The sequence below is a fragment of the Miscanthus floridulus genome, chromosome 8 (assembly GCF_019320115.1).
Source record: "Miscanthus floridulus cultivar M001 chromosome 8, ASM1932011v1, whole genome shotgun sequence".
Classification (NCBI taxonomy): domain Eukaryota; kingdom Viridiplantae; phylum Streptophyta; class Magnoliopsida; order Poales; family Poaceae; genus Miscanthus; species Miscanthus floridulus.
Genome location: NC_089587.1, coordinates 216,727,447 through 216,755,402, shown reverse-complemented (window position 1 = coordinate 216,755,402; position 27,956 = coordinate 216,727,447). Strand labels below are relative to the sequence as shown.

Here is a 27,956-nt window from a genome sequence, read left to right as displayed (position 1 = left end):
TGCTGTCACATCTAGTCACTGTAGCAGTATGCAGTCTGGCATATCTGTGTACTGGGATTAGATGGGTAGAGTTGTATATATAGCTTTCCACTGCAACTCAGTGAAGAGAGCGAGTTCAGCTTTACCATCTCTTCTGTAAAAGCTCTGGCCAACACTGATACTTGTGTTGTGTGTGTGCACTTTGTTCTTTCTCTCTCTTCTACCTCTAGTCGTAGTACGTGTGCGAGAAGATCGGTGACTCACCAGTGCTAGGAGATCTCGGGCCCAACATAGTCCAGGCTGCTATAAACTGCTTGCTTAAGCTAACACAAGGAGATAAACACACCAGGACAAAGTGGCCTCCCGTTCACAGCCTATGCTTGCAGTCTCAAAAGAAGCCCATGCTTTTGTGACCTTGGCATATGGATATGGGCCACATTTTAAAAGCCCAACCTTCATGTACTCAGGCCCAATATGGTGGTCATGGCTGGGCTCCCCGAGTACCCGAAACTCCGTAAGCCCACTGCTTCCGGGCGCGCCGTGCCCGCCTCCGGCCGCCACCGCCGTCCTCACACATCTCCTGCTCCGTAGTCCGTACTACTCACTCAAGGGCGTCTCTGCATTAGGGATTTGGGAACAGATCTCACACATCTGCGTCTCATCCCTCAATGGCTCCGTGCGTTGCCTTTAATCTTTCTGATTTCTCTGTTCTCTCGACACATTTTCCTAGCTTAATAGATGGAATTACGAGTGTCCTGTATCATATGCTATAGACTCTAAAAAATCACAAGTGAACTGCAAGAGGGTTTTAGTCATGGACTCACGGAAGGTTACCACGACATGCCAACGAAATTGGGCAATTGAGCGATGATCAGACTTCAGACAGTAAACATGTTTCTCTTCTTTTTGAAATCAGAGAATGAACAGATTAATGGATCTGTTTATCAACTATCTACACTTGGATCAAATACAGGAGGGAAAGAATACATTTTGTATGGTTTCTTTTGCCAAAAAAAAAAGAATTATGCCCTAGTTAGCGAGCAAGTCTGTCGTGAGTCCTGACAAAATTACGGCTACAGATGAGTTTGATTTACAATCTTCAGCCCCCAGCTCACGTCCTCGCAGTGCCTCACGTAAGGCACTACCTTGCCCAAATCAGCGTCCTTCTTCGCCTTGCAGTCGTAGGAGGGAGCTTGATGGAAGCACGGCTCAATGGACATGGCACGGCCGCACGGTGGGTCTGGTATCACGTGGTTCTCCGACCTAAACATGATCCATGGCTTCAGGCCGGCGAGCCCCTGAGCAGCGTACCCAAACGTGGAAAAGCCACTGGTGATCAGTACGTCGCTCATGCTCAGTAGATAGATCTCAGCAAGTGCCTTCATGTTGTGCTTCTTGTTCCTTGACCTCTGGTACTCCTCGTTGCTCGGCTGGAACACTTTGACAGTTATGCCATCAACAGCTGGTTGCTCATCGTACTTCTTCTGAATCTGATCACTGTACCAAGAGCTCAAAGAAGTCGTTAGAACAGCAATCGTTCGGTTATTCTGAGTCCCAGCTGCTGTTTGGTTATTCTGAGTCTCAGCTGCTGCTCCCTCTGCCATACTAACTTCTGGAAGCAGCTTTTCATTTTGAGCACATGAGAGGATCTGATTCAAAATGTGTGGGAACGGACCATTTCTTTGTAAGATACCTTTGGTTTCATATATTCTGATCTGAATTCCCACTCTTTTTTCAGCTTTGGCCAGGTAGGACCGGAAGTATTTTGTAACCGAATACCAAACATTATTTGTCGGATGAAAAAGATAGCGTGCCAAGTGATGGAAAACAGTGTCTTTCTCAGGAAATAGCCTGCTGAGTTCATCTTGGAAAGCTGGAATGAGAAATAGGGATGGCACAAAGTACATGTCTGTTCTCATGATCAACCATGAAAACCCTTGCAGGAACTGTTGGTTGTCTTCACAGAAGAAAAGTTTGTCATGGAAACCATAGATGCCATCAAGGTGGAGATACACATAGGGAGGTCTATTACCAGCCAAAGATCGATCTGTATTTTCACCGAAAACTTTATTCTGCAGCAAGTTGCCATAGCTCTCAGGACTACTCTGACTGAACTCGTCATTGTTCAGAGGGAAATCTGAAGGAACCAACCACGATGTTTCAGGAAAGGGTTCACAGAAAAGGTCTGCAATCTCCTTATAACGGTCCACGAGCAAAATCCGGTTTGTAAGTAGCGCATAAAGGAATGCTGAAGTGATCTCAAGCATCCGGTTCCCTAAGCCAGCGTGAATAATCAGGAACAGATAGTTGCAATCTGTCACATTGACGCTTTGACCGGACTTCAGCTGCTTTGAGGCTTCCTTGTATGCTTTGGTGCCTGGACCACACTTTTTCTGCAAAGCTTCTTGTTTCCTTAACCTCTCTATGAGGTATGGAGATGGTATGCTTGGTGAATTGTGATAGCGTGCAAACTGATACCTGCTTCTACATGATTTCTCATCAAAACCCTCAACCAGAAGGCCACCCAGAAGTCGGTCGTACGCTATTTGTGGCGATGGAGATAGATCATCGGACATATCATCTTGTATATCTGAAGAATATAAAGAGTTTTGGGTCAGTCAACTGCACATTGTAGTTCACTATCATGGAAGAACATGGTCTTGGCACATGGGTGCTGCCAATGCCAGAGGAGAAGTGGAGCACTACAACAAGTAGTCAATATGATATAGAAAAACACGGTGCTAGGAAGGACTAACAGAAAGAGTGGCTATTCAATGAATATAACCATGAAGCATGCAACAATGGACAGTCCATTTCCATGGATTAAATGTGCACACCTACTGTTTTCAACGGCTGGTAGGTTGTTTCTTCTTTTCGCAATTAAAATTGCTTGCAAGTTGAAAGAAATTATGCATCCCCCTTGCACTTGGAGTCGGCTGGCTGGCCAGCTGGAGCTGGGCTGGCCAGCTCACTCACAAAAACACTATTCACCTGCACAGTGTTTTAAGACAGAACGGTATTTTTCCCTCACAACAATCAGCCGGAACATTATTTTGGCTTATTTTTCAGTCCTGCCGAACAGGCCCGTTCATCATAAACCTGCCCTTTCTGCGAAAGGGACTAGCCGACTAGGAGAAGGGAAGGACCCAGTCCTTTGCTGTTCCCTCGTGCTGGGAGCAGTATTGCACACTGTAAAACCTTTGGCTGGATATGCATCCACCTATCGCATGGTCTTGTTTGTATCACCAAGTGTGCCAGTTTCTCTATGCCATCCACCCTTGAGATACAAACAAATCTCTCAAAACTAATTTTTTTTACTTAAGTTTTTTTCTTAGAATACACAACGTGCGAAGTGTGAACCTTTTCTTTGACTGGAGTAACAAAGCAGTAAACTTGATTCTAGCTGAACAGCTACAGTTCTTCGCATAGCTAAATCATTTCAACATTCGTGTGAAGATGCTATTTACTGTCTATGGACAAGAAAATTATACTTTAACTTAAAATGTATGTGGTAATGATATTTAGGTGGGAATAGTTTATCCCCCGGTGATATTCTAAAAAAAATGACTCACACTCCATACAGGGACAACTATGATTAGATGAGGACCACATACTCCCTTCGTCCCAAGATGAGTGCCGTTTCTGACTTTTAAACTTCTTGTTTGACCGTTTGTCTTATTCAATTTTTATGTATAAATAATAAAATAAATAAGTCATTATTAAAGTAATCTATAATGATAGAATAAGTCATAACAAAATAAATAATATTTATACAAAAAGTTTGAATAAGACAAACGATCAAACAAGAAGTCTAGAAGTAAAAAAATATCACCTAATTTGGAACGGAGAGAGTATGGTGAACTTTTAGGGCAGCATGAGTTTATTAAGATCATAATGAATAGATTCCCTTCCTATCTCTTTGAGAACAGTATCCCTAAAGTTCCACTATTTTTTTTTAAAAAAAGAGTTACTCTTGCTATTCAGAACAGTTGTATATATATAAATTAAAAAGGAAAAACGTTAAACATGCTGAAGAATCTATTAAGAATCACACGACACAAACAGTCCTCCCGAAAAGGACCGTAGATTCTCCAAAGTCTGTAAATCCTCCTGCTCCCTACAGACGTACCGTAAGGATTGCACATTCAAAGAGACCCATGGGAGGCATGCGAAAGCTGAACAAGCACGGCCAGCGCGTTGGGTAAAGAGTTTGGGCGGATTCTTCGCCTCCACCACCGCTCTCTGCAGTCTGCACTCTGCTTCCCGCCTACCAAGGCCCAGTCTCTGCTCATCGTCATCCCCGTGGACATGGGCTCTGCTTTCCCTAGGCGCGTGCGTGCAAGTGCAACCGAGCATCGCTGTCGGTTTTTGGTCTTTTGGGGACAGCAAGAGAGCAAGGCAGAATCAGTCAAACGAGTCAGGCCATCGCCCATCGCCCATCGCCCATCGCCCATCCTTCCTCCCCATGGCCATGGGACTGTGGCTGAGCTCCCGTTGAAGCTCCATAATATAACCGGACTAGAATAGCCGTTTCCAGCTTGGCCTGACCCTGACGGGTAGCATGTGTAGTAGCACTAACATGCTGCAACTGTGCTGCAAGCTTTTAAGGCGTTTGTGATTCTTGCGCTGGGGTGGGGTATATAGGGACTGTTCGGCTGGGTTGAAACGAGGATTGTGGCTGACTGGTTTGGTGTGAGAGAAAAATACTGTTTTGACTGAAAATTTACAATCGTTTACGACAAGCGAACAGGCTGACAGTAGTTTCAGGTGCATGATGGTTCCATCGTGGTCCGTACCTGACTTCTTCCAGGGAGGGCAGTCGAGGTGAGCCTGCTTGGACCTGAGCAGTTCGTCCATGCTGACGGAGAGGTTTCGCCGCTGCACAAGCGCCGCAGAGAAGGCAGAGCACGAGCACGCGCACCAGCGACCGTTGCGAGGCCATTGCGTGCAGCAGCGATCGATAAATGCTACAGCCGGTTTCGGGGGCTCCGTGGAGCTGATGGAGCACTCGTGACCCGGTCACTAAATAGCCGCACCACGCACGCCTAGCAAGGCTAATACGAGTACTTTGGAGCGGCCAGGAACGAGCAGATCAGCTAATTTGGCGGAGGAAACTAAGAACACGACGATGCAATCGATGCAAGGTTGGTGTCCTTTTCTCGACTGGGCGGATTGGCGCATGATGGACGGGATTTATAATAATGCAAAATGTGCTCGCTCTATGCCAAAATAAACCGATTTCTATAATCATCCTAAATCAAATCAATCTAGGTTTTACTATGCCACACATTGTAGAATACTCAAAGTTCTAAACGGCGGTGATTTAGGATTCAAAGCTGTATTGTCAATTACAAGGAAAAAGATGGGGCGTTCAGTACGTGGCTGAGCTCCCGAGGGGACAAGGTGGCAAGCGACAGCGAGGCAAGGCTAGTGGGGTGAGCACTGCGGCGTACTAGGCCGTAGCGTCGGTAGGCGTTGACCACTTGCCCTGCCGGGGCTAGCCGCCCCCAGTTGCAGAAATCGGGCAGCCCAGCAACAATGACAGGGAAGGTAGGCTCTCTGCCAAAGCCATTGAGCCCTTGTTTAGCTGGAGGAATTTGGATTTTGGGGCACTGTAGCACGTTCGTTTTTATTTGGCAAATAGTGTTCAAACATGGACTAATTAGGCTCAAAACATTCGTCTCGCAATTTCCCACCAAACTGTGCAATTAGTTTTTCTTTTCGTCTACATTTAATGCTCCATGCACGGGCCACAAACATTCGATGTGACAGATACTGTAACAACTTTTTGAAAGTTAGGGTAGAACTAAACAAGGGCTGATTGAAGATGAGAAGGGGAAGGTACCCTCATTACGTGTGAGGGTAAATATTTGGTGCAAGTGCAAATCTCTCAATCATTGTACTTGTATAATAACCGTGAAGGCACTATTAAAACATATACTTACAAGTATTATTTTATTTATGATCACACTACATCAAAAGTTAAGATGCAAATCATTTTCTAAAAATTTATATAAAAATAATAAAATCCATGTGCACTAGATGACAAAATTAATGTGCATACACATTAGCTAACAATACTCCTATGGTTTTGTTTTCTGGTACATATGCACATTAAATTTGTTATTTTTCATATATTTTTCTATGATCTTTTTAGATTGAGTTTGTAGTACGATTGTTGATACAATAGACTGTTAGTTTGATCTCCATCAATTGGCACAGGCCCTTGGATCAACGTTCTGATCGGGGCGTCCAACCACTCTATGGTTGGTGGGCCCCTGTCGCACAGCACTATAAAGAGAGATGGGGACCAGGGCTCTAACTACGAGGTTGACCTGAGCCGCCGTGACCCACCAACAGCTAAAACCTAACCCGGTCTAAAGAGGGTGCTGTCAACGACGGGAAGACCCACTGACTTCGCCGTCACCATCGGATCGCAGCACCACGCGTCACCATCGCCTCTTGAAAGGTCTATATGTGATTTTGGTAATTGAGTGACAACCTAGGTTAACTAATTGTGTTTTTTATGGTACACAGGTGATTAGTCCACAGGTACATGTGTGTGAGCAACATATGCCATAAATGTGAAAATGGCTTAGAGATGTTGCAAAGCTCACACATATGATGATGAAGGAGCTCATTGTAAATAAGACATGACATTGAGTCATGTGATCAAGATGGCGAAGATCAAGACATAACTTGGCTTGATGGACCGATTGCAAGCGTGAAGGGCAAGTCGGAGGCTTTGGAGCGATGGACCGCGTGACGGTGAAGCTTAAGCAAGACTTGGCGCCGATGGACGAAGACAACGATGAAAAGCAAGTGAAGTCACTATCGATGAACCAATATGATCACGTGATGATATGAAGTGGATCATATCATTGTTGATCATGTTGGTGCATCTTTTTGCATCGACATTGGAGAAGATGGAATGGAATGCGCAAGGCAAAGGTATAACCTAGGGCATTTCATTTCACCGGTCATAGGTGTGTAGAGAAGTTTATGACCGGGTTTAGGATAGATGGTCGTACTATCAAGAGAGGCAAACTTGTTTGCATATCGATCATCTAGTGCCACTCGAGTGATCTAACTTTGCATTATCGCTAGAATTGAGTGTCGTGGCAAGTTGAGTGGCTAATCCTTTGAAAAATAATTGTGAAAATGCTAACACACGTACACATGGAAGTGTACACTTGGTGGTGTTGACATATTTGCAAAGGAGAAGTTAGAGTTGATGTGGATCAACTCGGTGAAGGAATGGAGGCAAGGGTTCGAAACTCCACCGGCGGAGTGTCTGCCCGTAGAGTGCGGATAGTCCGACGGTACCACTGACGCCCTATATAGAAAAGATAGGGTCTCACAGAGTGGATCAGACACTGGTCACGTGGTGACCGGACGCTGGGGTCCCGCGTCCGGTCAGTGGCAGCAGAGAGCGTGCAGGCGTCGGTCTTCGACAGGACGCTGGCAGGGTGCGTCCGATCAGGCTGACGTACGATAACATAGGCGACGTAGAAAAGTTGAAGAAGGACCGAACGCTGATGCTGCGTCCGATCGTGACCGACCGGACGCGTCCGGTCACGACTGGAACCTTACTAGAAATGATCGGACGCTGGGGTCCTACGTTCGGTCATTTTGAGCAACTGCGTCCGGTCATCACTTGACCGTTGAGATCGAGCGACTAAGTTTGAACGGAAGCGACATGTGGCGAGCATCCATTGATCGGACGCTGAGGTCCTGCGTCCGGTCAATACGACCGGAGCGTCCGGTCGTCCCGAGTTTTGCCCAGTGAAGGGGTAACGCCTAGTTTAGCCCGTGGGGCTATAAATAGAAGTGGGTCTCGACCATGGCTGACGCTGAGCACCTCGGGAGACTTTATGTCCATGCTTGTGAGTGCTTAGGAGCCCTTCATCACACATATGTTTGATAATGATCATCCGATTGTGTGAAAGAGCGATTCTAGTACGATTGCATCGTGAGGTTGTATCAAGTGGTACTAGGTGATCGAGTTGCAAGCCGATGATGCCTGTTACTCTTGAAGGTTGCCACCTCCTAGACAGCTTGATGGTGGTCTCCGTTGAAGCCCGCAAGAAGCTTGTGCGGTGCTCCGGAGAAGAGCTTTATGAGGGGCATTGTGCTCGCCCCGCGAGAGCCACGAAGTGCAACTCTAGTTGAGCGTGTCATTGAGCTCCCCTTACTTTTGGGGTAGGTTCTTGCGGTGCCCGACGTGCGGGCTTGGCGGGTGATGCCAATTAGCCGCCGAACCACCAAGTGAGCGGTCGACACAACGGGGACGTAGCGTGTTAGCAAGCACGTGAACCTCGGGAGAAAATCACCATGTTAATCTTGTTCTTCTTGTTGGTGTGCAATCCCTTTACACAAGCTTGACATTACTTTTATATACATTGTGCTTGTGTAGTTGCTCTGGTAATTAGTTAGCGTGTGTAGCTCACTAGTTACCTTCTTGCTTGTGTAGCATAAAAGTAGCTCCCTTACGTGGCTAATTTGGTTTGTGTAACCTTGTTAGTCACATTGCTTAGTTTATGTAGCTAAGTATTTGCGCTCTATAATTTGGCATTTGTTGCCTTGTTATTGAGCATTGCTAGTGAGCTTAGTTGGCTTTGTGCTTTTGCTTACTAGCATGAGTAGGAGCTCCCTCATTGCTTGAAGTACTAGTGGCACAAGTTTGTGTGACCTTATTCCTAGAATTGGTTAGATGAGCTCTAGCTAGCCCGGCACCTTTGTTGCTTAATTAGGATCTTAGCGATGTGCTAGAGAACATAAATAAAGGGGTGTAGTCTTGGCTATACTGATAGTTTTAATTCCGTACTTGTTTTTGTTAGCCGACGCGATTAAGTTTTAGTAACGACTATTCACCCCCCTCTAGTCGCCATCTCGACCCTACACCTCTGCATCGCCACCACTACGCTGGACTCCATCGCGCCGAGCTCCCACGACATCGGCGTCCACGCGGCTACGGCGCAACTGCGCCAGGGCGAAGTAAAGGAATCAGTTTCTCTAAGTAAGATGTTTATCCCCTGATCTATGTTTCAGAGGTACTGTGTTCCTAACAATGGTACCAGAGCCGGGTTAACAATGTGTAGATCTAGTATGGGGTAGAGAATTAAAAAAATCGAAGAGTAACAGAGAGTTCGATCTGGTTCGGATTGAAACCCTAACCCTAATCGGGGGGAAGAAACAGAAATGCAGAGGGTTCAACCGAACCCTAACCTATCGAGGAAGATGAACGGTAACCCGAACCCTAACCCTAACCCCAAATCGGTTCAACTCCGAGAAGAAAAGAAAGAAGATCCAAAAGAGAAGAAGGGAAAAGGGCATGGGAGGCGGCTCATCGGAGCTAGACCGACGGCCGCCGCTAGCAAGACCGAAACCCCAACCCTAGAAAGAGGGGAAGTTAAAAAGTAGAAGGGGTGGGGAAATTGACCTTTCTCCATCTCCGTCAGTGGATTCACTCCGGGAAGATCGCCGACGAGGCAACCCTAGATTGGCTAGCCTTTGGGCTCGCGCCGGGTCTCTGGGTCTTCGAGGTTGCACTGTCGGCGAAAGGATCACCCAAAGCGCCGCTCGACGGTGGCGCGCTCACCCTCGGGTGAACGCACTCACCGGCAAACGGGGCTGCGAGGGAGCCGAAGAGGACCGACAGCGACACTGCTGCGCTGCTCCTTCTCTCTTCCAACTGCGGCGCTGAGGAGGAGAGAGAAAGGAAATGAGGAAAATGAGTCTAGGGTTTTGGGGATGAGCCGCGCCCGGGGTTTTTGATCTCGCGATATTGACGCCTAACCGTCGGATGGAAACCAACGGCCGAGATCGTCTAGACCAGCATTAGGCCCAAGCAGGGTAGCAGATTCTCGCCCCAGGCCCAGGTTGCGGCCTAGGCGCGGGGGAGTGGGCGGGCACCGAGTGAAGCAGGCTGCTGGGCCGTGCTTTTGCGCGCTGGGCCGCAAGTGCGCACGCGCTGACGAGACAGGCCGCAAGCTGAATTTTCTCGTTTGGGCCAAATGAACAGTAGCTAATGTTTTAAGTTTTTATTCAGTTTCAGAAGCAGTTTTGACAATTTTCCGAAGTAGATTTCGACGAATTTTGTCTCGTTTAATGTCTCTGTTAAAATTTGAACCAACGGGATAATTTTCAGAGAATATTTGAGAAAAGTTTATTGCTTCTGAAAAATAGATAATGAATTTTTATATTTTCCACTGCTAAAGAAATTGTTTATTCTCTGATTATTTTGAACCAACATGATATTTAATTGGAGGAAAATAGATTTTGACATGATTATGATGTTATTTTCTGACCAATGTTGTTAATAACAATATCATAATTTTAATGATTTTATGCATTAATTCTATTTCTACCCAACGGTAATGTAGATTTAATGTATAAACAATTGTATGTTTTAATTTTGATCAACATTGGAATCAAGGCATGTAATTTTTGTTATTATTTATGTTCTCACTCTATGAATTATGGTGTCAGGCGAATACAACTTGATGGGCTGTATCAAAGAGGTTCTCACTCTCAAAGGTGACAACTACACAGAGTGAAAGAAAAAGATTGACCTGACTTTCATCTTGACTGAGGTGGACTGGGTAGTCACCTCACCGTGTCCAACTAAGCCTGTGGCACCAGTGAGGGAGACAAATGAGGATGATGCCGCTTGAGCAACTAGAGAGGGATTTTGAATCCTAAAAGATGTCCCATGATCTTGAGCATAAGAAGTGGGTCACTACCAATAAAAAATATTTGGCTGTGATAAAGAACACGATTGAGCCTGTAATTGTGGGCTCAATCCCAGAGTATGACACAGTCACCGAGTACCTCGATAAAATAAAAAGTCAGTTCACTGGCTCTTCAAAGACATGCTGCCTAGATGATAAAGCAGCTGATGACAGAGAGGTACTCTGGAAATGGTGGCATAAGAGAGCATATACTAAGAATGAGCAATTTGGCATCCAAGCTAAAATCAATGGATCTAGCTCTCAAGGAAGAGTTCCTGATTCATCTAATTTTTACTTCCTTGCCAAAGGAATTTGACACTTTTGTTGTCAACTATAACATACAGCTCGAGAAGTGGGACTTAGAGGCTCATAGCTATGTGTGTGCAATGTGAATGTTGTATGCGATGATGAGAACGTTGCTTGCGACAATGAGAATGTATCATTGTCTGCGGATGTAAATAGAAAATGAAAGAGAGCTCACGATGCGTCGTCAAAATTATGGCACTGTCATTTAAGCCATATTTTGATGAGAAAAATAAAAAGACTAGTTAAGAATGATATTCTTCCTCTATTAGAGTTCTCAGATTTAGAACAATGCAGAGAGTACATAAAAGGAAAGTATGTAAAGAAAATTAAGAAAATGTCAAACAAAGCGCATAATTTTTTACAGATTATTCACACAGATATATGTGGTTTGTTTCATGTAAAGAGTGTGAATGGTTATGATTCGTTCATAACATTCACAGATGATTACTCCCGTTATGGCTACATTTATCCAATCAAAGAAAGAACAGAAGCATTGGATAGATTTAAGATATTTAAGGCAGAAGTTGAAAACAAACACAATTTAAAAATTAAGATAGTCAGATCCGACCGTGGAGGGAGTACTACGGTCGGCATACCCCATATGGCCAAGTTCCTGGACCTTTTGCAAGGTTCTTACAGAAGAATGACATAGGAGCCCAGTATTCTACACCGAGCGAACCTCAGTAGAATGGAGTAGCTAAAAGACGTAATCGTATCCTGATGGATATAATGCGCAGTATGATAAGTTACTCCACCTTACCGTTAAGCTTGTGGATAGAGGCGTTAAAAACCGTCATTCATATTCTCAATAGAGTACCAAGTAAGTCGGTACCCAAAACACCGTATAAGTTGTGGACAGAAAGAGTACCCTCACTAAACCACTTATATGTGTGAGGGAGTCCTGCTGGAGCTAAAGTATTTAACCCAAACATTGAGAAGCTAGATCCCAAAATAGTAAGTTGTCATTTCATTGGCTACCTAGAAAAATCAAAAGGTTTTCGTTTCTACTGTCCAGACAGACATACAAAGTTTGTGGAAACAAGACACGTTGTCTTCCTAGAGGATAAAATGATAAGGAGGAGCATGGTAGCTCAAAAAATTGACCTTGAAGAAAAGCAAGTGTATGTGCCCACTCCGATGTTTCATGAGCCATTTTTCTCACTACCTACTGTCGCTGCATCGACAATGCAAAATACTATAGTGCTAGCACCTGTTGTTATTCCGCCTGTGGCAACAATGAATGACGATGAGAAACATATTCTTTAGGATACTGTAGAACCTATTGCCACACATGAAAGGGAGCAACAACAGTCTCAAACAGAAGATGTGCCAAATGTGGAGGCCCCTAGAAGGTCTCAAAGAGTTAGAAAATCAGCTATTGCTGTTGAATATGAAGTATACAACACTGAGGAATTTCAAATAAAGGATGATCTCACCTTATTTGAAGAAGCCATGAGAAGTGATCATTCATCAAAGTGGCTTGAGGCCATAGAAGATGAAATGAAATCTATGAATGCCAATAAAATTTGGGATTTGAAAATAATTCCTAAAAGAGACAAAACAGTAGGCTATAAATGGGTGTACAAAACAAAACTTGACTCTAAAAAAATAGAGAGATATAAAGCGTGACTTGTGGCAAAAGGTTTTACGCAAAGAGAAGGGATTGATTACAATGAGACATTTTTTTCAGTCTCATGTAAGGATTCCTTTACAATCATAATGACATTAGTGATACATTACGATTTAGAATTACATCAGATGGATGTAAAGACGGTATTTCTCAACAGAGACTTGTAGGAAAATATTTACATGGCACAACCAAAAGATTTTGTCATGAAAGAAAAAGAACGAATGGGATGCCGCCTAAAGAAATTAATTTATGGATTAAAACAAGCTTCAAGACAGTGGTACTTGAAGTTTGATCAGACAATAAAGAATTTTAGGTTTAAAGAGAATATAGAGGACAATTGTGTCTATGCAAAGTTTAAGAATGAAAAATTTATCTTCCTTGTCCTGTATGTGAATGATATCTTACTTACTAGTAGTGATGTCTGTCTACTGCTGGAGACAAAGAAGTTTTTGTCCTCAAAATTTGATATGAAAGATCTTGGTGGAGCTTCGTTCGTTCTAGGGATCGAGATTCACCGAGATAGAAGTAAAAGGGTATTAGGACTATCACAAAAGGTATACATAGAAAAAATCTCAAAAAAATTCAATATGCACAAATGTAGCCCCTCACCTGCTCCTATAGTCAAGAACGACATATATGAAGATTTTTAATGCCCCAGGAATCAATATGAGATCGATCAAATAAAAACGGTTCCATATGCTTCAGTTGTCGGAAGCTTGCAATATGCTCAAATATGTACACGCCCTGACTTGACATTTGTTACCGGGTTACTTGGTAGATTCCAGAGCAATCCTAGAACAGAACACTAGAAATTAGTAAAGGAAGTCTTGCGTTTTTTGCAATGAACGAAAAGCCTCATGATGACGTATAGAAAATTAAATTCACTCCATATAGTGGGATCAGATTCTAATTATGCGGAAGATGATAGAAAATCCACGTCTGGATATGTATTCACTCTCGCAGGGGGAGCTGTTTCATGGAAAAGCTCAAAGCAAACCATCACTACATCATCCACAATGTATATCGAGTTTGTAGCATGTTATGAGGCAATGGGGCAGGTAAACTAGCTAAAGAAGTTCATACCCGGTTTGAACGTGGTTGACGACATCTATAGTCCACTTAAGTTATACTGCGATATCCGGCAGTACAGTATGTTCACAACAATAAATCAAGTGATGCTGCCAAATACATTGACATAAAGTATTATGTCGTGAAAGATAAAGCCCGGGATCATGTCATAAGTCTTAAGCATATAAGTACCAAAAAGATACTCGCGGATCCGCTTACAAAAGGCTTATCATCCAACGTGTTCAGAGAACATGTAGCCGGCATGGGTTTAAGGAAAAGCCTATAATTCCTGGACAAAAGAAGACCCAACGTTAAGTATCTATTTCAGAACAGAGTGGTGTGTTGTAGTTGTTAAATCTATCGACAATTGACCGTAATGATGAAACATGCTCTATGCGCTAATCTATAATGAAATGAACAAAAGTAAATGATATGAAATTGAAAGATGGTGAGATCAAGGGGGAGAATGTTAGTTTGATCTTCACCAATTGGCCCAACGGTCAATTGAGCCCTTGGATCAATGTCCTGATCGGGGGCGTCCAACCACTCCATGGTTGGTGGACCCCTGTCGTACAACACTATAAAGAGAGGTGGGGACTAGGGCTCTAACTACGAGATTGACCTGAGCCGCCGTGATCCACCAACAGCTAAAACCTAACCCGATCTAAAGAGGGTACTGCCAGTGACGGCAAAACCCACTGACTTCGTCGTCACCACTGGACCGCGGCACCTCGCGTCACTGTCGCCTCTGCATCGCCACCACTACGCTGGACTCCATCGCGCCGAGCTCCCACGACACCGGCGTCCACGCGGTTGTGGCGTAACTACGCCAGGGCGAAGTAGAGGAATCAATTTCTCCATCTAAGTAAGATGTTTATCCCCTGATCTACGTTTCAGAGGTACTATGTTCCTAACATAGACATCTATATATACACTATGAATGGGGATCATCCTCTATCTTGGGTGTGACATGTGAGATGTGTGTCCAACTTTTAGTTGAACCTAAATTTTAGGACCGTTTAGAACATGGAAATTTCACAGTATAAGAATTAAAAAAACAGTTTAATTTAAAGAAAACGTGGGATTTAGCTGCTTTAGCACCTTTGTTCAATTTTGGCCACAACAACGAACTCAGGTGCCCAAGGTAAGTTCAAATCAGGGCTATCAAATTGGTTACCCTAATTTTGACATGGCGAAATTTAGCCAAACACATTTCTTCGCACGCAAAACACGTGAGGCCTCAGCTCAATTTTGAATCCAACCCTTTGCCTATCAATTGGGTGGACCTTCATAATAAAGGAGACTTGTCGGGTGGCCTCAGCTAAAGACTGGGTAAACGGGTCTAAAAGAAATTTACTACTCTTCTGTTTAGAAAAACTTAATATTTAGAATTCAATCATTCAAATTTTCGACCAAAACCTAATCATTCTAGCACTTAGAAAATTTGTTACTTTTCTGTTTTAAAAAGCATTGTGTTTACATTAACAAATACATGTTATACTTTCTTCTCTCAAGGTTTTTTTAGAGCTCATGCATCGGATAGCTATAAATGTACAACCTACTTCTTTTCTCTCTTCCACCTCCGCATAAAGTCTACTATCTCCATTTCCTAGAATTATCCTAAGTCTAACTATCTTAAATTTGATCAACTTTATAGAAAAAGGTAATAGCATCATGAAATCGAATAGATATACTATTAAAAATATGTTTTATGATGTATCTAGTGATACTAATTCAGTGTCATAAATATTGATGCTGATGAGACATAAAATACCTTGATTTAGGACAACTCTATGGCCCTTTATGAAACACATGACTGAAAAAATGCATAAATAGGTAAAACACATGAACAAGAAACAATAAGGTTTGAGTTGATATTTTTCCATGATTTTCCATTGAAACCGAATACTAAGGGAAAGTTTCCTATGTTTTTTTCTGCAAACAATTTATGTGAACAAAAGATGCTACAGTAACTCAATTCATAGGAGCGAGGATCCTATGTTTTTTCTAGAGTACTCTTTTTTCTATAATCCAAAGAGTTGGATGGACCTAAGTTGATTAAATTTGAAATATTGGACTACAATCCATAGGCCCTATAAGTTGATTTAATTTGAAATGGGGGGAATACTTATAACCTTTCATGGCGCTTCCGTGAATGTTCCACGCGGGAACGCGGCTATCGTCCTTTTGCCCACGATAGGAAAGAGGGAAGCGTCAGCTTTGTTTGATCTGGCATCCACCACGAGCTTCATGCCGTGGGGCCCACCTCACGTAGATGCACTGGGCCGCCGGCAAAGTACATGGAAGCTACTGCCTGGGCGGTCCGGCCGTCCCCGTTCGGATTTTCTGCGGGCATCGCGTTGAACTTTACTCGGCCGATGGCTAATCATCGTCGCTAATACATTTGCGCATGAGATCGCCTCTGAAAACCGTTTCAACTAGTACTACCATGCGCCATAAATTATTTTTGAAAAAAAAAAAGCTCACGACCCATAATAAAGTAATATATACTGCTGCTACTGATGGGTGCTGCCAAACACCACCACTCCACCAGGATTGGTACGAGCTACTCCCGAATAAAATAAGCCCGGAGACGGCAAAGGTGGTTCGATCCAATCTCCTCGCAACACCCCTCCAACGACGGACTCTCCAAAGAAAGCTTCAAAGCTCGATCCATTCCAGCTTTGATTTCCTGCCTACTCCCTTCAAAGCTCGATCCATTCCAGCTTTGATTCCCTGTCTATTCCCTATCGGTGGCAGCTGGCAGGTGAAGACGACCAAGCATCGTGCCTCCTACCGCTCTCTAACGCTGTGGCGCTGTCTCTTCGGAATCGGAATCGCAAAAGCAAACAGCTGTCGCACGAGTGCGAATTCTGCCTCTGCGTGTCCATTGCTTACATCCATGAGTCGGCTCAGGTGTTTAGCTATGGATTATCATCCATTAACCGGCGAGGCGGCGACGACGAGAGCTGGTACGGACTAATCGTCTGGCACAGTTCTTGCGTAGAGCAGAAACAAAGACGTATGGTATGAATCGTATATACACACAGGAGGCGGGAGTAGATGCGCAGCGTACCTTGGTCGTCGTCTTCCTCGGGGGCCTCGAAGTCGAAGACCCACTGCGGCGAGGAGTCGGCCTGCCACCGCAGCAGCAGCAGGACTACCGGGACGGTCAGCAGGCAGAGCAGCAGCCCGGCGCGCACGGACGCGCGCCAGAGCCTGCTGCCCCCGCGCCTCGCCTCCTTCAGCTGCTCCGCGGCGTGGTGGGCCGGCGGCGGCGGCCCCGGCGCCCGCTGCTGCGTCTCCAGCACGCCGCGGAGGGGCAGCCGCTCCTCGTCGCCCCCGCTCCCGTAGCTGTTGCTTGGCCTCCCCATCACCATGACTCCATGAGCTAAGCGACCGTCCCCGTACGCGTCTCATATAAAAGTATGCTCGCTGGCTCGCTCCGTCGGTCCTCGGTCTTGTGCTTTGCGCCTTTGCGCTCTCTCCTAGTCGGAGACGGAGTGGTCAAAGTAGTACAGCCGTCCACCGCGTGGGAGAAGTTTTGCAGGACTTCCATGGTTGGACATAAATGGCCCTCGACGGCCCAAGAGCCCAAGACGTGGGTTCATGTCGATTGCATGGTTCGGGGTGTGTGTGGCGTCATACGGTTTGATTGATGGTATGGAACACGGAACACAACTATCGAGTTCACGTGGCAAACTTGGAAAGAAATCTTTATTTCACGTGGTATATTCGAAGTTTTTTTTAGGAAGTATATTGGAATTTTTTTTAATAAATGCAATATACATATTAGCGTAGTAAGTAAGAGCAACTCTGAAGAAGTACTCCCTCCTCGTCAAAATAATTTGCACTTGGATTTTGTTGGAAAGATTGATACTAGAAAACTCACATATGTATCCCTATCATCAAGAGTTGTTCAAAGTGTAATAATTATATTCTGGAAATACAAAAGGTAGTAAATGCTACTAGAGCTAGGTAAGATCGATGTGTATTTACTTTGGATTAATTTTTAAGTCTCAGTAGGAGTTTCATAACATTGTTTTTTTTTCAAACTGATAGATCATATATAATAAGATGAAATACGGATGGAATACTCGCTCTTAATATAAAGTTTCATTCTAGGATTTCATAGGTATTTAATTTCATGGCTCATAGGCATTTTAAATGATGTGTCACAGTGAGCTTCACTCTCGGTCGGGCTCGGTGGATATACGATGAGGGTGGTTGGCCCACACGTTAGTCTCACATGCTAGATATACCTTATTCGCTCATGTAGATAACCAAATAGTATCTTAGTTTATTTACATCCGCACATGCAACCTCACTAAAACATTTTTTTTTTCTAAAATACGGTTCCACTTAGCTTGTGTTCACTTAGTCAGACACACGATGCAAGTGCAATCCAACAATCAAAGTGATCGACAAGGCGCTACGCGCAACTAGAAACCCCCCGAAGACATGCTAACGTGTCTTCCTCTGGAAGTTTGATTTGAGCTACGCATAGTTTACATTCGAGTTTTGTATGTATTTGCTGAATATCTGCAAATTTGGAGATAATTTGCTTGAACGTCTTAAAAAATGTAGGCAATCCAGAAATTTGTTGAATATCTATAAAAGTGTGGATACTCCACACAGATGCATGGATGATTCGCAAAATTATAAATAATTTGATTTTAATTGATCTGATGCAAGTTCGTTATTTATTTTAGGTATCTTCTATCACTCCCTTTACATGTGGCATCTCCATCTTTTCAATAGCACTTTACTCCCTCGGGAATAAATGTACGTTTCCGGTTTAAAAAATTTCCCATAATAAAAGGTCATTATGAACTATCACATCACATTGTACCAGCAACAGCTAAGACCAAGGCAATAAAAAATTAATTCATGTCAACATAAAAAAGAAAAAAAAATGGAAACGGCAGCTCCTCGTCTCGATCTCTCCGGAGGCTCTCCAGAAGCTCCTCGTCTCGTGCCTATCTCCAGTCTCTAGGGGCTGCCCAGCAGGCCAGCACGCAGGGCGAGGCAGGAGAGCAGCAGCTGGACTAAATGTTCACCGAGCAAACATTGTAGGGGCAGTTTTGTCATTTTAGCTTTATCTTGGTATTCGTGTCTAAACCTAGATATACAAATATTACCAATAAGATTGGTGAGGCACATCAATGTACTTGTCCTAAGCGTGAACGATCGGTGCTAGGCGAAAATGAAGGGTCCATAAGCCTTTGGATGTTTCTGTCATCACTAAGCATGTGCACTCCTCGACAACAGAACCAGCAAGGAATGCACAAGGAGAGGGCGCAAGAGGAGGATCCAATTGCCCCTTGGGTGGAAACGTGGTGCTCGGAGGCATCTTAGTTGTTAGCCCGATACAAAGCTGGGCAAGGCCACCAGCACTAACCGGGCACACCATAACATGGTCGCGGCCACGCACCCACAACAGCAGCAAACCTTTCAGAGGCTCTGACTTTTTCATTTGGAGTTTAATTAGGCCGAATCTGGTGGCTGTAAGGATTATGTGTCCATGATCATATATTTTAGCAGTCCAGCCAGTAACAAGTGCCGAGGCATTGTACAAGTCATCGAACTGGATAGTCTAGCAAAGTGAACGAACGTAAAAACAGTGCTTGCCAAACTGTGTCTTTAATCTAAACGCTCTCTTTACACATGGTCAACGGCAAGAATTTGGCCAGCAAGTGTTGACCTGTATCCAAACGGGTCCTTTTATCCGCAGAACACACACACTTGTAAAACTCCTTTTAGGCCCGCAGCGGAGACGCCCAGCTCCGTATGTTGCTGCGGTGCTCGTAGTTCGGTTGTATACCATTTAGTATGTAATATCGAAGTTTGAAATAGTCTGCTAAGAATGTCCAGTTATAGCTGTAAGACCACCTAGCGCGCTCATCAGAAGCGTGTAGTTTGTACAATTAAACTCTTCTTCTTAATTACAATGATACGTAAATCTTTTGCGTATTTGAGAAGAAAAAAAAAGTCCTTTTAGGCGCCCTATCTATCTGTGGTGATATAAGTTTGTTCTTTTGACAGCAAACCACGCACACACGAAGTATGCATTTATTTACACAGACTGCAACAAACGCTAAGGCTTAAGGGAACAACTTGAGACCTTTGTGCTCGTCCTCACAGTGTTGGGCATAAGGCACCAGAGCTCCAATGTCAGTCCCCTCTGCTGCTCCGCACATTTGTCAAGGCAGCGCCTGAAGACAGGGCTCGACCGTCTTCGACTGAACGCACGCCGGATCAGCATGCGTTTCAGGGGACGATGGTCGCAGCAGCACCCAGGGCCGCACGCCGGCGAGCCCGTGCGCGATGTACCCGAACGTCGACACCGCGCTCGTCACGATGCGATCGCAGAAGCTCAGCAGATATATCTCCGCCAGGGCCCTCTGGTTGTGGCCGCGCGCCTCCGTGCGCTGCTCCCTCTCGTGGCTCGGTTGGTGCACCTCCACGTACTCCCTGGTCTCCGTCGGGTTCGCGTAGTAGACGCCCTGGATGCGCTCGTAGTAGTCGGAGAGGAGCGACGTCACCAGTACCGAGGTGAGCTTCGTCCTACTCTCCGGCGCCACGCCCGGAGAGGAGTAGTTCGCCTCGCCGTCCTTCTGTACAACCTTCGGCAGCAAGCCCTCCTGGTCCGAGCACCGGACAATCTGCCCGTACATGTTGTCGAATGGCACGGGCATCTCCGGGAAGACGCGCACCTGGAGGCCGACGCGCTCGTCGGCCCTGGCAAGGTAGGCCTCGTAGTACGTGCGCACGATGCCCCACACGTCGTTGGACGGGTGGAAGAGGTACCGGGCGAGGTGGTGGAACACGGCCTCCTTCTCCGGGAACAGCCGCTGGAGCTCGTGCTCGTAGGCCGGCATGAGGAAGAACATGGCCGCGAAGTACATGTCGGACTTGATCACCATCCAGTTGAACTTGGTGAGCACGAGCTGGTCGGCCTCGCAGAAGGCGACGTCGGTGAACGACTGGATGAGGTCCAGAAACACGTACGCGGGCAGCGTCTCGGCGGAGACGTTGCGGTGGTCACCGCTTACGGCCCCCGCCTCGCGCATGTTCTTGTAGCTCGTCGGCGGCCACATAGTGAAAATGCCGGCGAAGTCGGTGATCGGGAAGTCGGCGGGGATCGTCCAGGAGCTGCCGGGGAAGGGCTCGCAGAAGAGGCCGTCGAATTCCTGGGACGCGTGCACGAGCAGGACGCGGTCGGTGAGGAGCGCGTAGAGGAACGTGGAGCCGAGCGAGAGCATGCGGTTGCCCAGGCCGTTGAACGGCGTCCAGACGACGTACTGGCACTCGGAGCGCGCGGCGTTGCGGCCGGACCGCAGGAGGTAGGTGGATGGGCGGAACGGGGACGGACGGCGGTAGCGAGGCGACGCGTACCGGGAACGGCACGACTGCTCGTCGAAGGCCGGCGAGAGGAGCCCGCCGATGAGGCGGTATTGGTCGCGCCGAGTCGGCGGCGCGGGCTTGGCGTTCAATCCTGCAGCCTCTGCATCAGCATGGACACGTGACGCTGCGGAAACTGCACGGTACAAATGAGTTTTTTTGAGAATGATACAATATATGAGTTTGATTAGTGTCACCCAAAGATAATTGCATCGTAGTATTATTTATTTGAACGGCTTACGCTACAGAAATGGGCTGATCTAAAAAAGCCTACAAAAATGTGTTCATTCCGTAAATGCATGTACAAGATTACAGCTCATGTAGCACAACGTTGGTGATTCAAAGGCGCCAGGATCTTAACTTTTATACGGATTGTGAGCTGTACTCCCATGCGGCAGCGGTTCCTTTTCAAAAATTATTTTCTTTAGAAAATGGATTAAAAAATCCGATTAAAAATAATAATGCCACATCAATTTTATTTCACTCTATCAAACAAACTGCTAACATTTGTCCACCCATCTTTGTGCAAAAGCAGAGCAGCGTTATAATCAGAGAGTTCAATATACTGCCAATGCCAACAAGGAGAGCATTTCGTATTCCACTCGTCCCCGAAGGTCTAGAAATAAATTTGGACGCATGGATACTGAAATTATCACTTCCTTGGTCCTTCGGAAGAGCACTTTGAGAGGAGTCATACCAAGTATCAATTGACTACCCTAGGCGTTGAGATTTTAAAGGTGAAAACTTTTTCTATGCAAGACAGGCGACAACAGCGTCAATAGCGTCGTGCTCTTACCTGGAAGCGTCGTCTTGGAAGATCACATGCTTAGTCCCAAGGTCTAATGTGGGTTGTTACTTTATTGTTCAGAAGGAGAAGAGATGCTCCAATTTGATGGGAGCTTTTTGAAATAAGACGCCCAATTACCACTCAAGGGAATGTTGGACTTCTAGTCTATGGTATTTGTTATAGTCTGTGTTTGATAGTTATTTCTTACCAGTTTATTAGCTGAGGATAGTTGAACTTCGAAGGCATGTAAGGTGCTTTAGATGCACTATTCACCACCTTCTTTTGTAGAAGCATAGTGGAGTTTCATGGGCTTTGACCATTTCGCTTCATAGTACTCTCTCCATTCCAAATTGTAAGTCTGTCCTGGCTTTTCTAGATACACAATTTTTACCATGTACCTAGAAAAACTAAAACGACTTTCAGTTTGGAACAAGGGCATTACAAGGGAACAGAGTAATCGCGTCAAGCTTTTCTCTGTGACTGGAAAGCATGTTGAATGGTGGTTTTCAGTTGTATTTTGAATCTGAAATTTTATGTTGCTTTAATCATACTAGATATTCTTCTTCCATCTTTATTTTCTTATTTCTTTTTATTTATAATAGTTGTGTGTATTGTCTTTAGGAACTCTAATTTAAATAAAGTTTTCTTTGTCTAAAAGAAATCAAATTAGTATTATTAGATACAAATGAAATAAATCTCACAATTCACTTCACGTGCAGATGCTAATATCCTTCTCCATGCAGAAAGAGAAGAGAATGTCGACTCATAATTACTGTAGCTACCTATAAGACGGGTAGGGAAGGTTGTTGTCTTGATGGTGATCAAGAGTATGTAATACGTATCTATATGTTATACACGAAAGAGAAGCCACGAAATCGTGATGGATCACTGGATTTGTTGCATTCGATTTGTCTCATTTGTCAAACAGTTCGATTACCATGCTGCGTCGGAAATTACTTCCATATGATGATCCTTTACCGTAATGTCATTTGTGCGAGTTCCGACATATGCGTGAGTGTCACGCACTTCATGAAGAGCGAACATGCTCATCGGATTAGCATGGTTAGTTGGTTACCTGGCTTTTGCACGAACTCAGTAGTCTCCGGCGGCGAGAACGCGGACAGGCTTCCGCGGCCGCCGACGCCGAGCACCAGCACGAGCAAGGTCAAGGTGGCCAAGCACCCGACGACGACCACCTCCGTCCGGCCCGGCGCGCGCCACCCACGCCACCGCCAGGCCTTGTAGCTTCCGTCTCCATTCCTCCAGAAGCCGAGCTCCCCGCCGCCGATCGCCACCTTGTGCGCTCCCCGCGGCGTTCGCGCCCTCGCCGATCGCCAAGCTGCAGTCAACGACTTCGCGTCATGTCTGCACGATGCAGCGATCCGCCCGCCAGCAAGGTTTAAGCACGGCCGCGCAGCTGCGCAAGCTAACCGACCGTCCATATACAACACACATGACACAACTAGGGGAGCGCTTGCTTGGCCAGCCTCACGGTGTGACGCGCGTTTCGTCACCTCCGCTCCCGGTCCCGGCGCGACGAGGCATGTGACGCGCCGGGGATCCGTTGCACGTGGATACTCCCAACTGGTGGAGTCGCACGACGCATGGCAGTATACAAGTATACATGGACACCTGGCATTCCCCGTTGAGTTGCCGTTAATTCCTATACGTATGCCGTGGGCGCAGTAAGCGGTCGGGCAGGTCGCTGATGGAACGCATGAACCTCCGCGGAACGGGATTAATAAATAACCGTATGTCATTGTCGTCATCAGTTTGCATTCCAGTGAGTATCTGTATGACAATGAAATTCAGGTAGGAGGAAGCATCTCTAGCCGTCTATGTAGTGTATATATGCGATTTGTCTTCTGAAGAACGAATTTTAATACAGTACTGAAAGCCATTTTTGCAACTTTAGTTGCACTTGTACAGGACTACAGGTAGGTAAACGAATACAACGAATCTCGAAATGCCTAAAATTACTCCACAGGCCAGGTACGCAGTGCATTAGAAAGAGGAATTGGATCGTCGAGCTGTCCGTCCACTCAAAGAGTTAGCTATCGAACAACTTGAGGCCGAAGCCGACGTCCTCGCAGTGCCGGACGTACGGCTTGACGGCGGCCACGTCGACGTCCCTCTTGGCCCTGCACCCGAGGATCGGCGGCGAGTGCAGGCACGGCTCCACGGACGTGGACCGGACGCACGCGACGTCGGAGGTCTCCCTGTTCCAGTCCGGCCGGAGCAGGATCCACGGCTTCACGCCGGCGAAGCTGTACGCGACGTACCCGAAGGTGGACCAGGCGCTCATCGTGATCTTGTCGCAGTAGCTGAGCAGGTAGATCTCGGCCAGCGCCTTCTGGTTGTGCTCGTTCGACGTGTACTGCTGCTGCTCCTCGTGGCTCGGCTGGAACACCGCCACGATCTCCCCGTTCTTGGTGGGGCTCTCGTAGTACATGCCGCGGATCTTCTCGTAGTACCCCGAGTAGAGCGACGCGATCAGCACCGCCCTCACCTTCCCGTTGCCGTTCCCGGCGTCGGCCGTCGCGTTCGTCGGCGGCAGCTCGGCGGTGCCGAGCTCCGGCAGCAGCCGCTGCTCCCTGACGCACCGCATCAGCTGGTCGTACATGTTCTCGAACTTGATCGGCTTCTCCGGGAAGATCCGGATCTGGAACCCGATCTTCTCGTCCACTCTGGCAAGATACGCCTCATAGTATCTCCTGATGATCCCCCAGACACGGTTTGTCGGGTGGAAGAGGTACCGTCCCAGGTGATGGAACACGGCCTCCTTCTGCGGGAACATCTTGGCGAGCTCCGCCTCGAACATCGGCGTCAGGAACAGCGCCGGCGCGAAGTAGCTGTCGGACTTGAGGATCATCCAGTTGAACTTGCCGAGCATCACCTGGTCCTCGTCGCAGAAGACGTTGTCCGACAGCTTCAGCTGGAACTGCTCCACGTGGAGGTACACGTACGCAGGCAGCGACGACGCCGGCACGCTGGCGGGGTCGACGTCGTTGCGGACGACGTTGCTCTTGAGCATGTTGGCGTAGCTCTCCGGCGCGCCGATGTGGAGCTTGTGCGGGTTGTTCTGCGGGAAGTTGCGCGGGAGCACCCACGAGCTGCCCGGGAACGGCTCGCAGAAGAGGCCCTCCTGCTCCGCCGAGACGTGCAGGAGCAGCACCCGGTCGGTGAGCAGCGCGTAGAGGAAGGTGGAGGCGATGGTGAGCATGCGGTTGCCCAGGCCATTGCAGGGGAACCACACCACGTACTTGCACTCTGAGTTGTCGGCGTTGCGCCCGGCCTTGAGCTGCTTCACGGCCCGCCGGTAGCGCTTCGTCCCCAGGCCGCACTTCTTGTGGTACGCCTCGTACTTCCTCAGCTTCTGCGCCAGGTAGGGGGACAGCGGGAAAGGGGATGGCTTCCGGTACAGATTCGATTTGTAGCGGCTCTGGCAGGAGGATTCGTCGAATGCCGCGGACAGTAATCCGCCCAGAAGCTTATCCTGGGACACAGATGTTGCCGTCGATGCAGAGACGTTTTTCAGAGCAACAGGTTCTGCAGAGAATAATTTAAGTGAATGAATGGGTTATCAGAGATGAGTCGAAGAATGATGTTTCAAAAAAATGAGTCGAAGAATGAAGGGAAAATGGAAATTTATTGCAAACATGTGTAAATTGAAGATTTTGGCCCAATGTGAGGCTCACAAGTGGGTCTTTGGGGCTACATGCCATCACTTTTTTTTAACTCTATAATTTTATTTTTGCAACCAACTTTGATAATCTTTATGACGGTAATCAGAAAAGTACTAGTGGATATATATGGACTAAAATGCGGTAAAAAAAAAGGCATACGCAGCAGCACGGATTCTGGAAATTTAAATGTTACTTTCTCTATTTGAATGACTACATATATGGTGTTGTCTTATGATCAATCGTTTCATTCTTCACAACCACATAAGAAAGGCCCACATATCTTTCTTTTCCTGAAAGCAATGGGCTAGATGCTTCATATTCTGGCCAGAAACAGGGCCATTGAGCTTATAGTCAACAAGAAATCAGACTTGAGAACAAAGCCAAAACCATTCACTTCAAAATCTAAGAATGCATAAACTAAAGCCCCTAGCATCTTTTTAGATCAGCTGTATGGGTTGATGGAGCTCGATTCTACACGAATGATCACGTTTCTTTATTCTAGGATTTAACAACATCGATCTTTTAGTGGTAGGCAACGTGCTTGTCAGCAACAAGATGTCTATAGAAACTCTGAACTAGTGTTCACCTTGCCTCGATAAACCATAGGTGAGATGTGTTTGGATCCCTTCCTCACCTGCCTTATTATTTGTGCAAGTGAGGATTTCCCTTTCTAGCCTGGGTGAGTGGATTTGTCTTGCTTCCGCTGGCAAGGCTCACCTTGGCTAGGCAAGAAAAGCTGACAAGCAAACCAAATTTGCCATTCATCCACCTTAAGATGTGTCGGCTGAGTCATTCAAAGTTGTTTCTGTAAGGGTAGGATGTACTGTGTCTACGTCTGTTTTGTGATTAGTAAAAAGAAGAAAGAGAGAAACACAAGCACTCATGTATCATTCTCAACTAAATATGGTAGCAAAAAAAAAAGTCTCATTCTCTACTAAATACGGTAGCAACAAAATGCGGCAGGCAATAAAGTGCAATTCATCACTTCCTAACAGTGGGCAGCGACACTTTATTTGGACTTGGATACAGTAGTACTTAGTATTTTCTTTAAAAAACAGTACATTACCATAATAAGGCCTTGGTTAAGGCTACTTTTTTAACAGTTTGGTGTCCTAAATCCAGGGACCACTCAAGCAAAACCTGGGCCCATCTAGAAGAGCAGAACACGCGCAGAAGCCTTTGGAAGGAACTGTGACGACTAGCGAGGCAGCCAGGCAGGACAAGATCCGGGCAGTGAGCCAGTGATGCATCATGCACCGGCGTGATGGCATCGCGACGCCTCCCACACGCTGAGTCGCTGACACAACAAACAGGATCGCCTCTGTTGCAGTGTTGCTGCACGCAGCAAAGTCGGATCTGAATTTTCGATCCTGGCCCCCAAAAAAACTGCTCGTTCATGAAGTGGGCAGATCAGCGATTCGATCACAACTCCGGACGCAGAATTCATGTGATCTGATTAATGCGCGGTGTGCTCCGCCATGGCCAATTGGCCATAATGCCAGCGTACCATACAAAGTACCACGAACGAATCAACGATGACGTCTTCTAGAATCGGACGCTGAGCTACCTCCTGACAAAACGCCAATTCGCGCTTGGCCATTGACGAACAGAAAGGCGGGGAGAATTGCATACGACAGCGTCTCCCCGTTCATAGGCCAACGGCCAACCCCGTCTGAGAATCGGGGGCGGGAAACGCGAGAATTCCCAGTTCCCACGCACGGCCTCCGGTCAACGAGCCAACGTGCGACGTGATCCCCGAAATTCACAGGCCAAAACGGAGTGCAGAGGACAGGACGCAAGAAGCTTACTTTGGCCCTGAGGTGTCGCGCCGCGGTCGCCGGCGTCCACGTGGCGGGCGACGGGCTTGGAGACGACCGGCGGAGAGGAGGTAGCAGACGACGACGAGGACGACGAAGGGAAGGAGCTGCTGCCCCAGCGGCCGCCGAAGACGAGGAAGAGGAGGGGCAGCGTGAGGAGGAAGCCGACGAGCACCATCTCCGGGCGGACGCCGGAGCCGCGCCACCCGCCGGCACGCTTCTTGTCGTCCTCGGCCGGAGCCCGAGGGCTCCGCGACCGCTTCACGTCCATCTCCCTCTCCCAACTCCGTGGCCTGCTCCGACTGCTGCCTCTTGTTAACTAAAAACTCTCGTTTTGATCCGTGTGTTGACGGCTTGCTTGTGCCGGCTTCTCTCCTCCTCCTTGGAGGCTTGGAGTTGGAGGCTTGGAGCAGGTCAACCTACAGCCTGTTTGCTGGGTCGTACTTATAAGTCATGACAATAATATTTTTCTCTCATATCAAACTAGTCGACAGCTATGAATTATAAGTTAAACAAATCCAAACGAACAGGACGCTGGTAGGCCCC

At 46.6% G+C, this 27,956-nt stretch overlaps 2 protein-coding genes and 1 pseudogene across 7 annotated transcripts; all 3 read right to left on the bottom strand.

The window, feature by feature from the left end:
* Positions 1 to 917: 917 nt before the first annotated feature.
* On the bottom strand, positions 918 to 17,358 carry LOC136478154 (galactoside 2-alpha-L-fucosyltransferase-like). 6 transcript variants are annotated; one of them, XM_066476500.1, is made up of 5 exons: positions 16,793 to 16,928; positions 13,732 to 14,005; positions 13,258 to 13,440; positions 13,058 to 13,145; positions 918 to 2,569 (listed from the first exon to the last, which is right to left on the bottom strand). In XM_066476500.1, exon 5 carries the CDS (start codon positions 2,553 to 2,555, stop codon positions 1,053 to 1,055), a length of 1,503 nt encoding a protein of 500 aa, XP_066332597.1. In that variant the 5' UTR covers positions 2,556 to 2,569; positions 13,058 to 13,145; positions 13,258 to 13,440; positions 13,732 to 14,005; positions 16,793 to 16,928; the 3' UTR covers positions 918 to 1,052. The 6 variants fall into 6 exon arrangements, with proteins under 6 accessions (XP_066332597.1, XP_066332596.1, XP_066332594.1 ...); XM_066476499.1 differs by lacking the exon at positions 13,732 to 14,005 and having other exon boundaries at positions 16,793 to 16,932; XM_066476497.1 differs by lacking the exons at positions 13,058 to 13,145; positions 13,258 to 13,440; positions 13,732 to 14,005 and having other exon boundaries at positions 16,793 to 17,358.
* A 2,462-nt stretch (positions 17,359 to 19,820) lies between these two features.
* LOC136474953 (probable fucosyltransferase 8) lies at positions 19,821 to 23,366 on the bottom strand (annotated as a pseudogene).
* A 346-nt stretch (positions 23,367 to 23,712) lies between these two features.
* LOC136474952 (probable fucosyltransferase 8) lies at positions 23,713 to 27,810 on the bottom strand. Its single transcript, XM_066472514.1, has 2 exons — positions 27,402 to 27,810; positions 23,713 to 25,456 (listed from the first exon to the last, which is right to left on the bottom strand). The coding sequence occupies exons 1-2, from the start codon at positions 27,679 to 27,681 to the stop codon at positions 23,958 to 23,960; spliced, it is 1,779 nt and encodes a 592-aa protein (XP_066328611.1). The 5' UTR covers positions 27,682 to 27,810; the 3' UTR covers positions 23,713 to 23,957.
* Positions 27,811 to 27,956: the final 146 nt, after the last annotated feature.

Excerpts from the sequence above, each read along its gene's own strand:
- LOC136478154 (XM_066476497.1), bottom strand. The coding sequence starts at position 17,096 with ATGGTGATGGGGAGGCCAAGCAACAGCTACGGGAGCGGGGGCGACGAG. Across the intron at positions 2,570-16,792 it reads CGAGGAAGACGACGACCAAG|ATATACAAGATGATATGTCC; the intron begins GTACGCTGCGCA and ends TATATTCTTCAG.
- LOC136474952 (XM_066472514.1), bottom strand. The coding sequence starts at position 27,681 with ATGGACGTGAAGCGGTCGCGGAGCCCTCGGGCTCCGGCCGAGGACGAC. Across the intron at positions 25,457-27,401 it reads CGCGACACCTCAGGGCCAAA|AACCTGTTGCTCTGAAAAAC; the intron begins GTAAGCTTCTTG and ends TATTCTCTGCAG.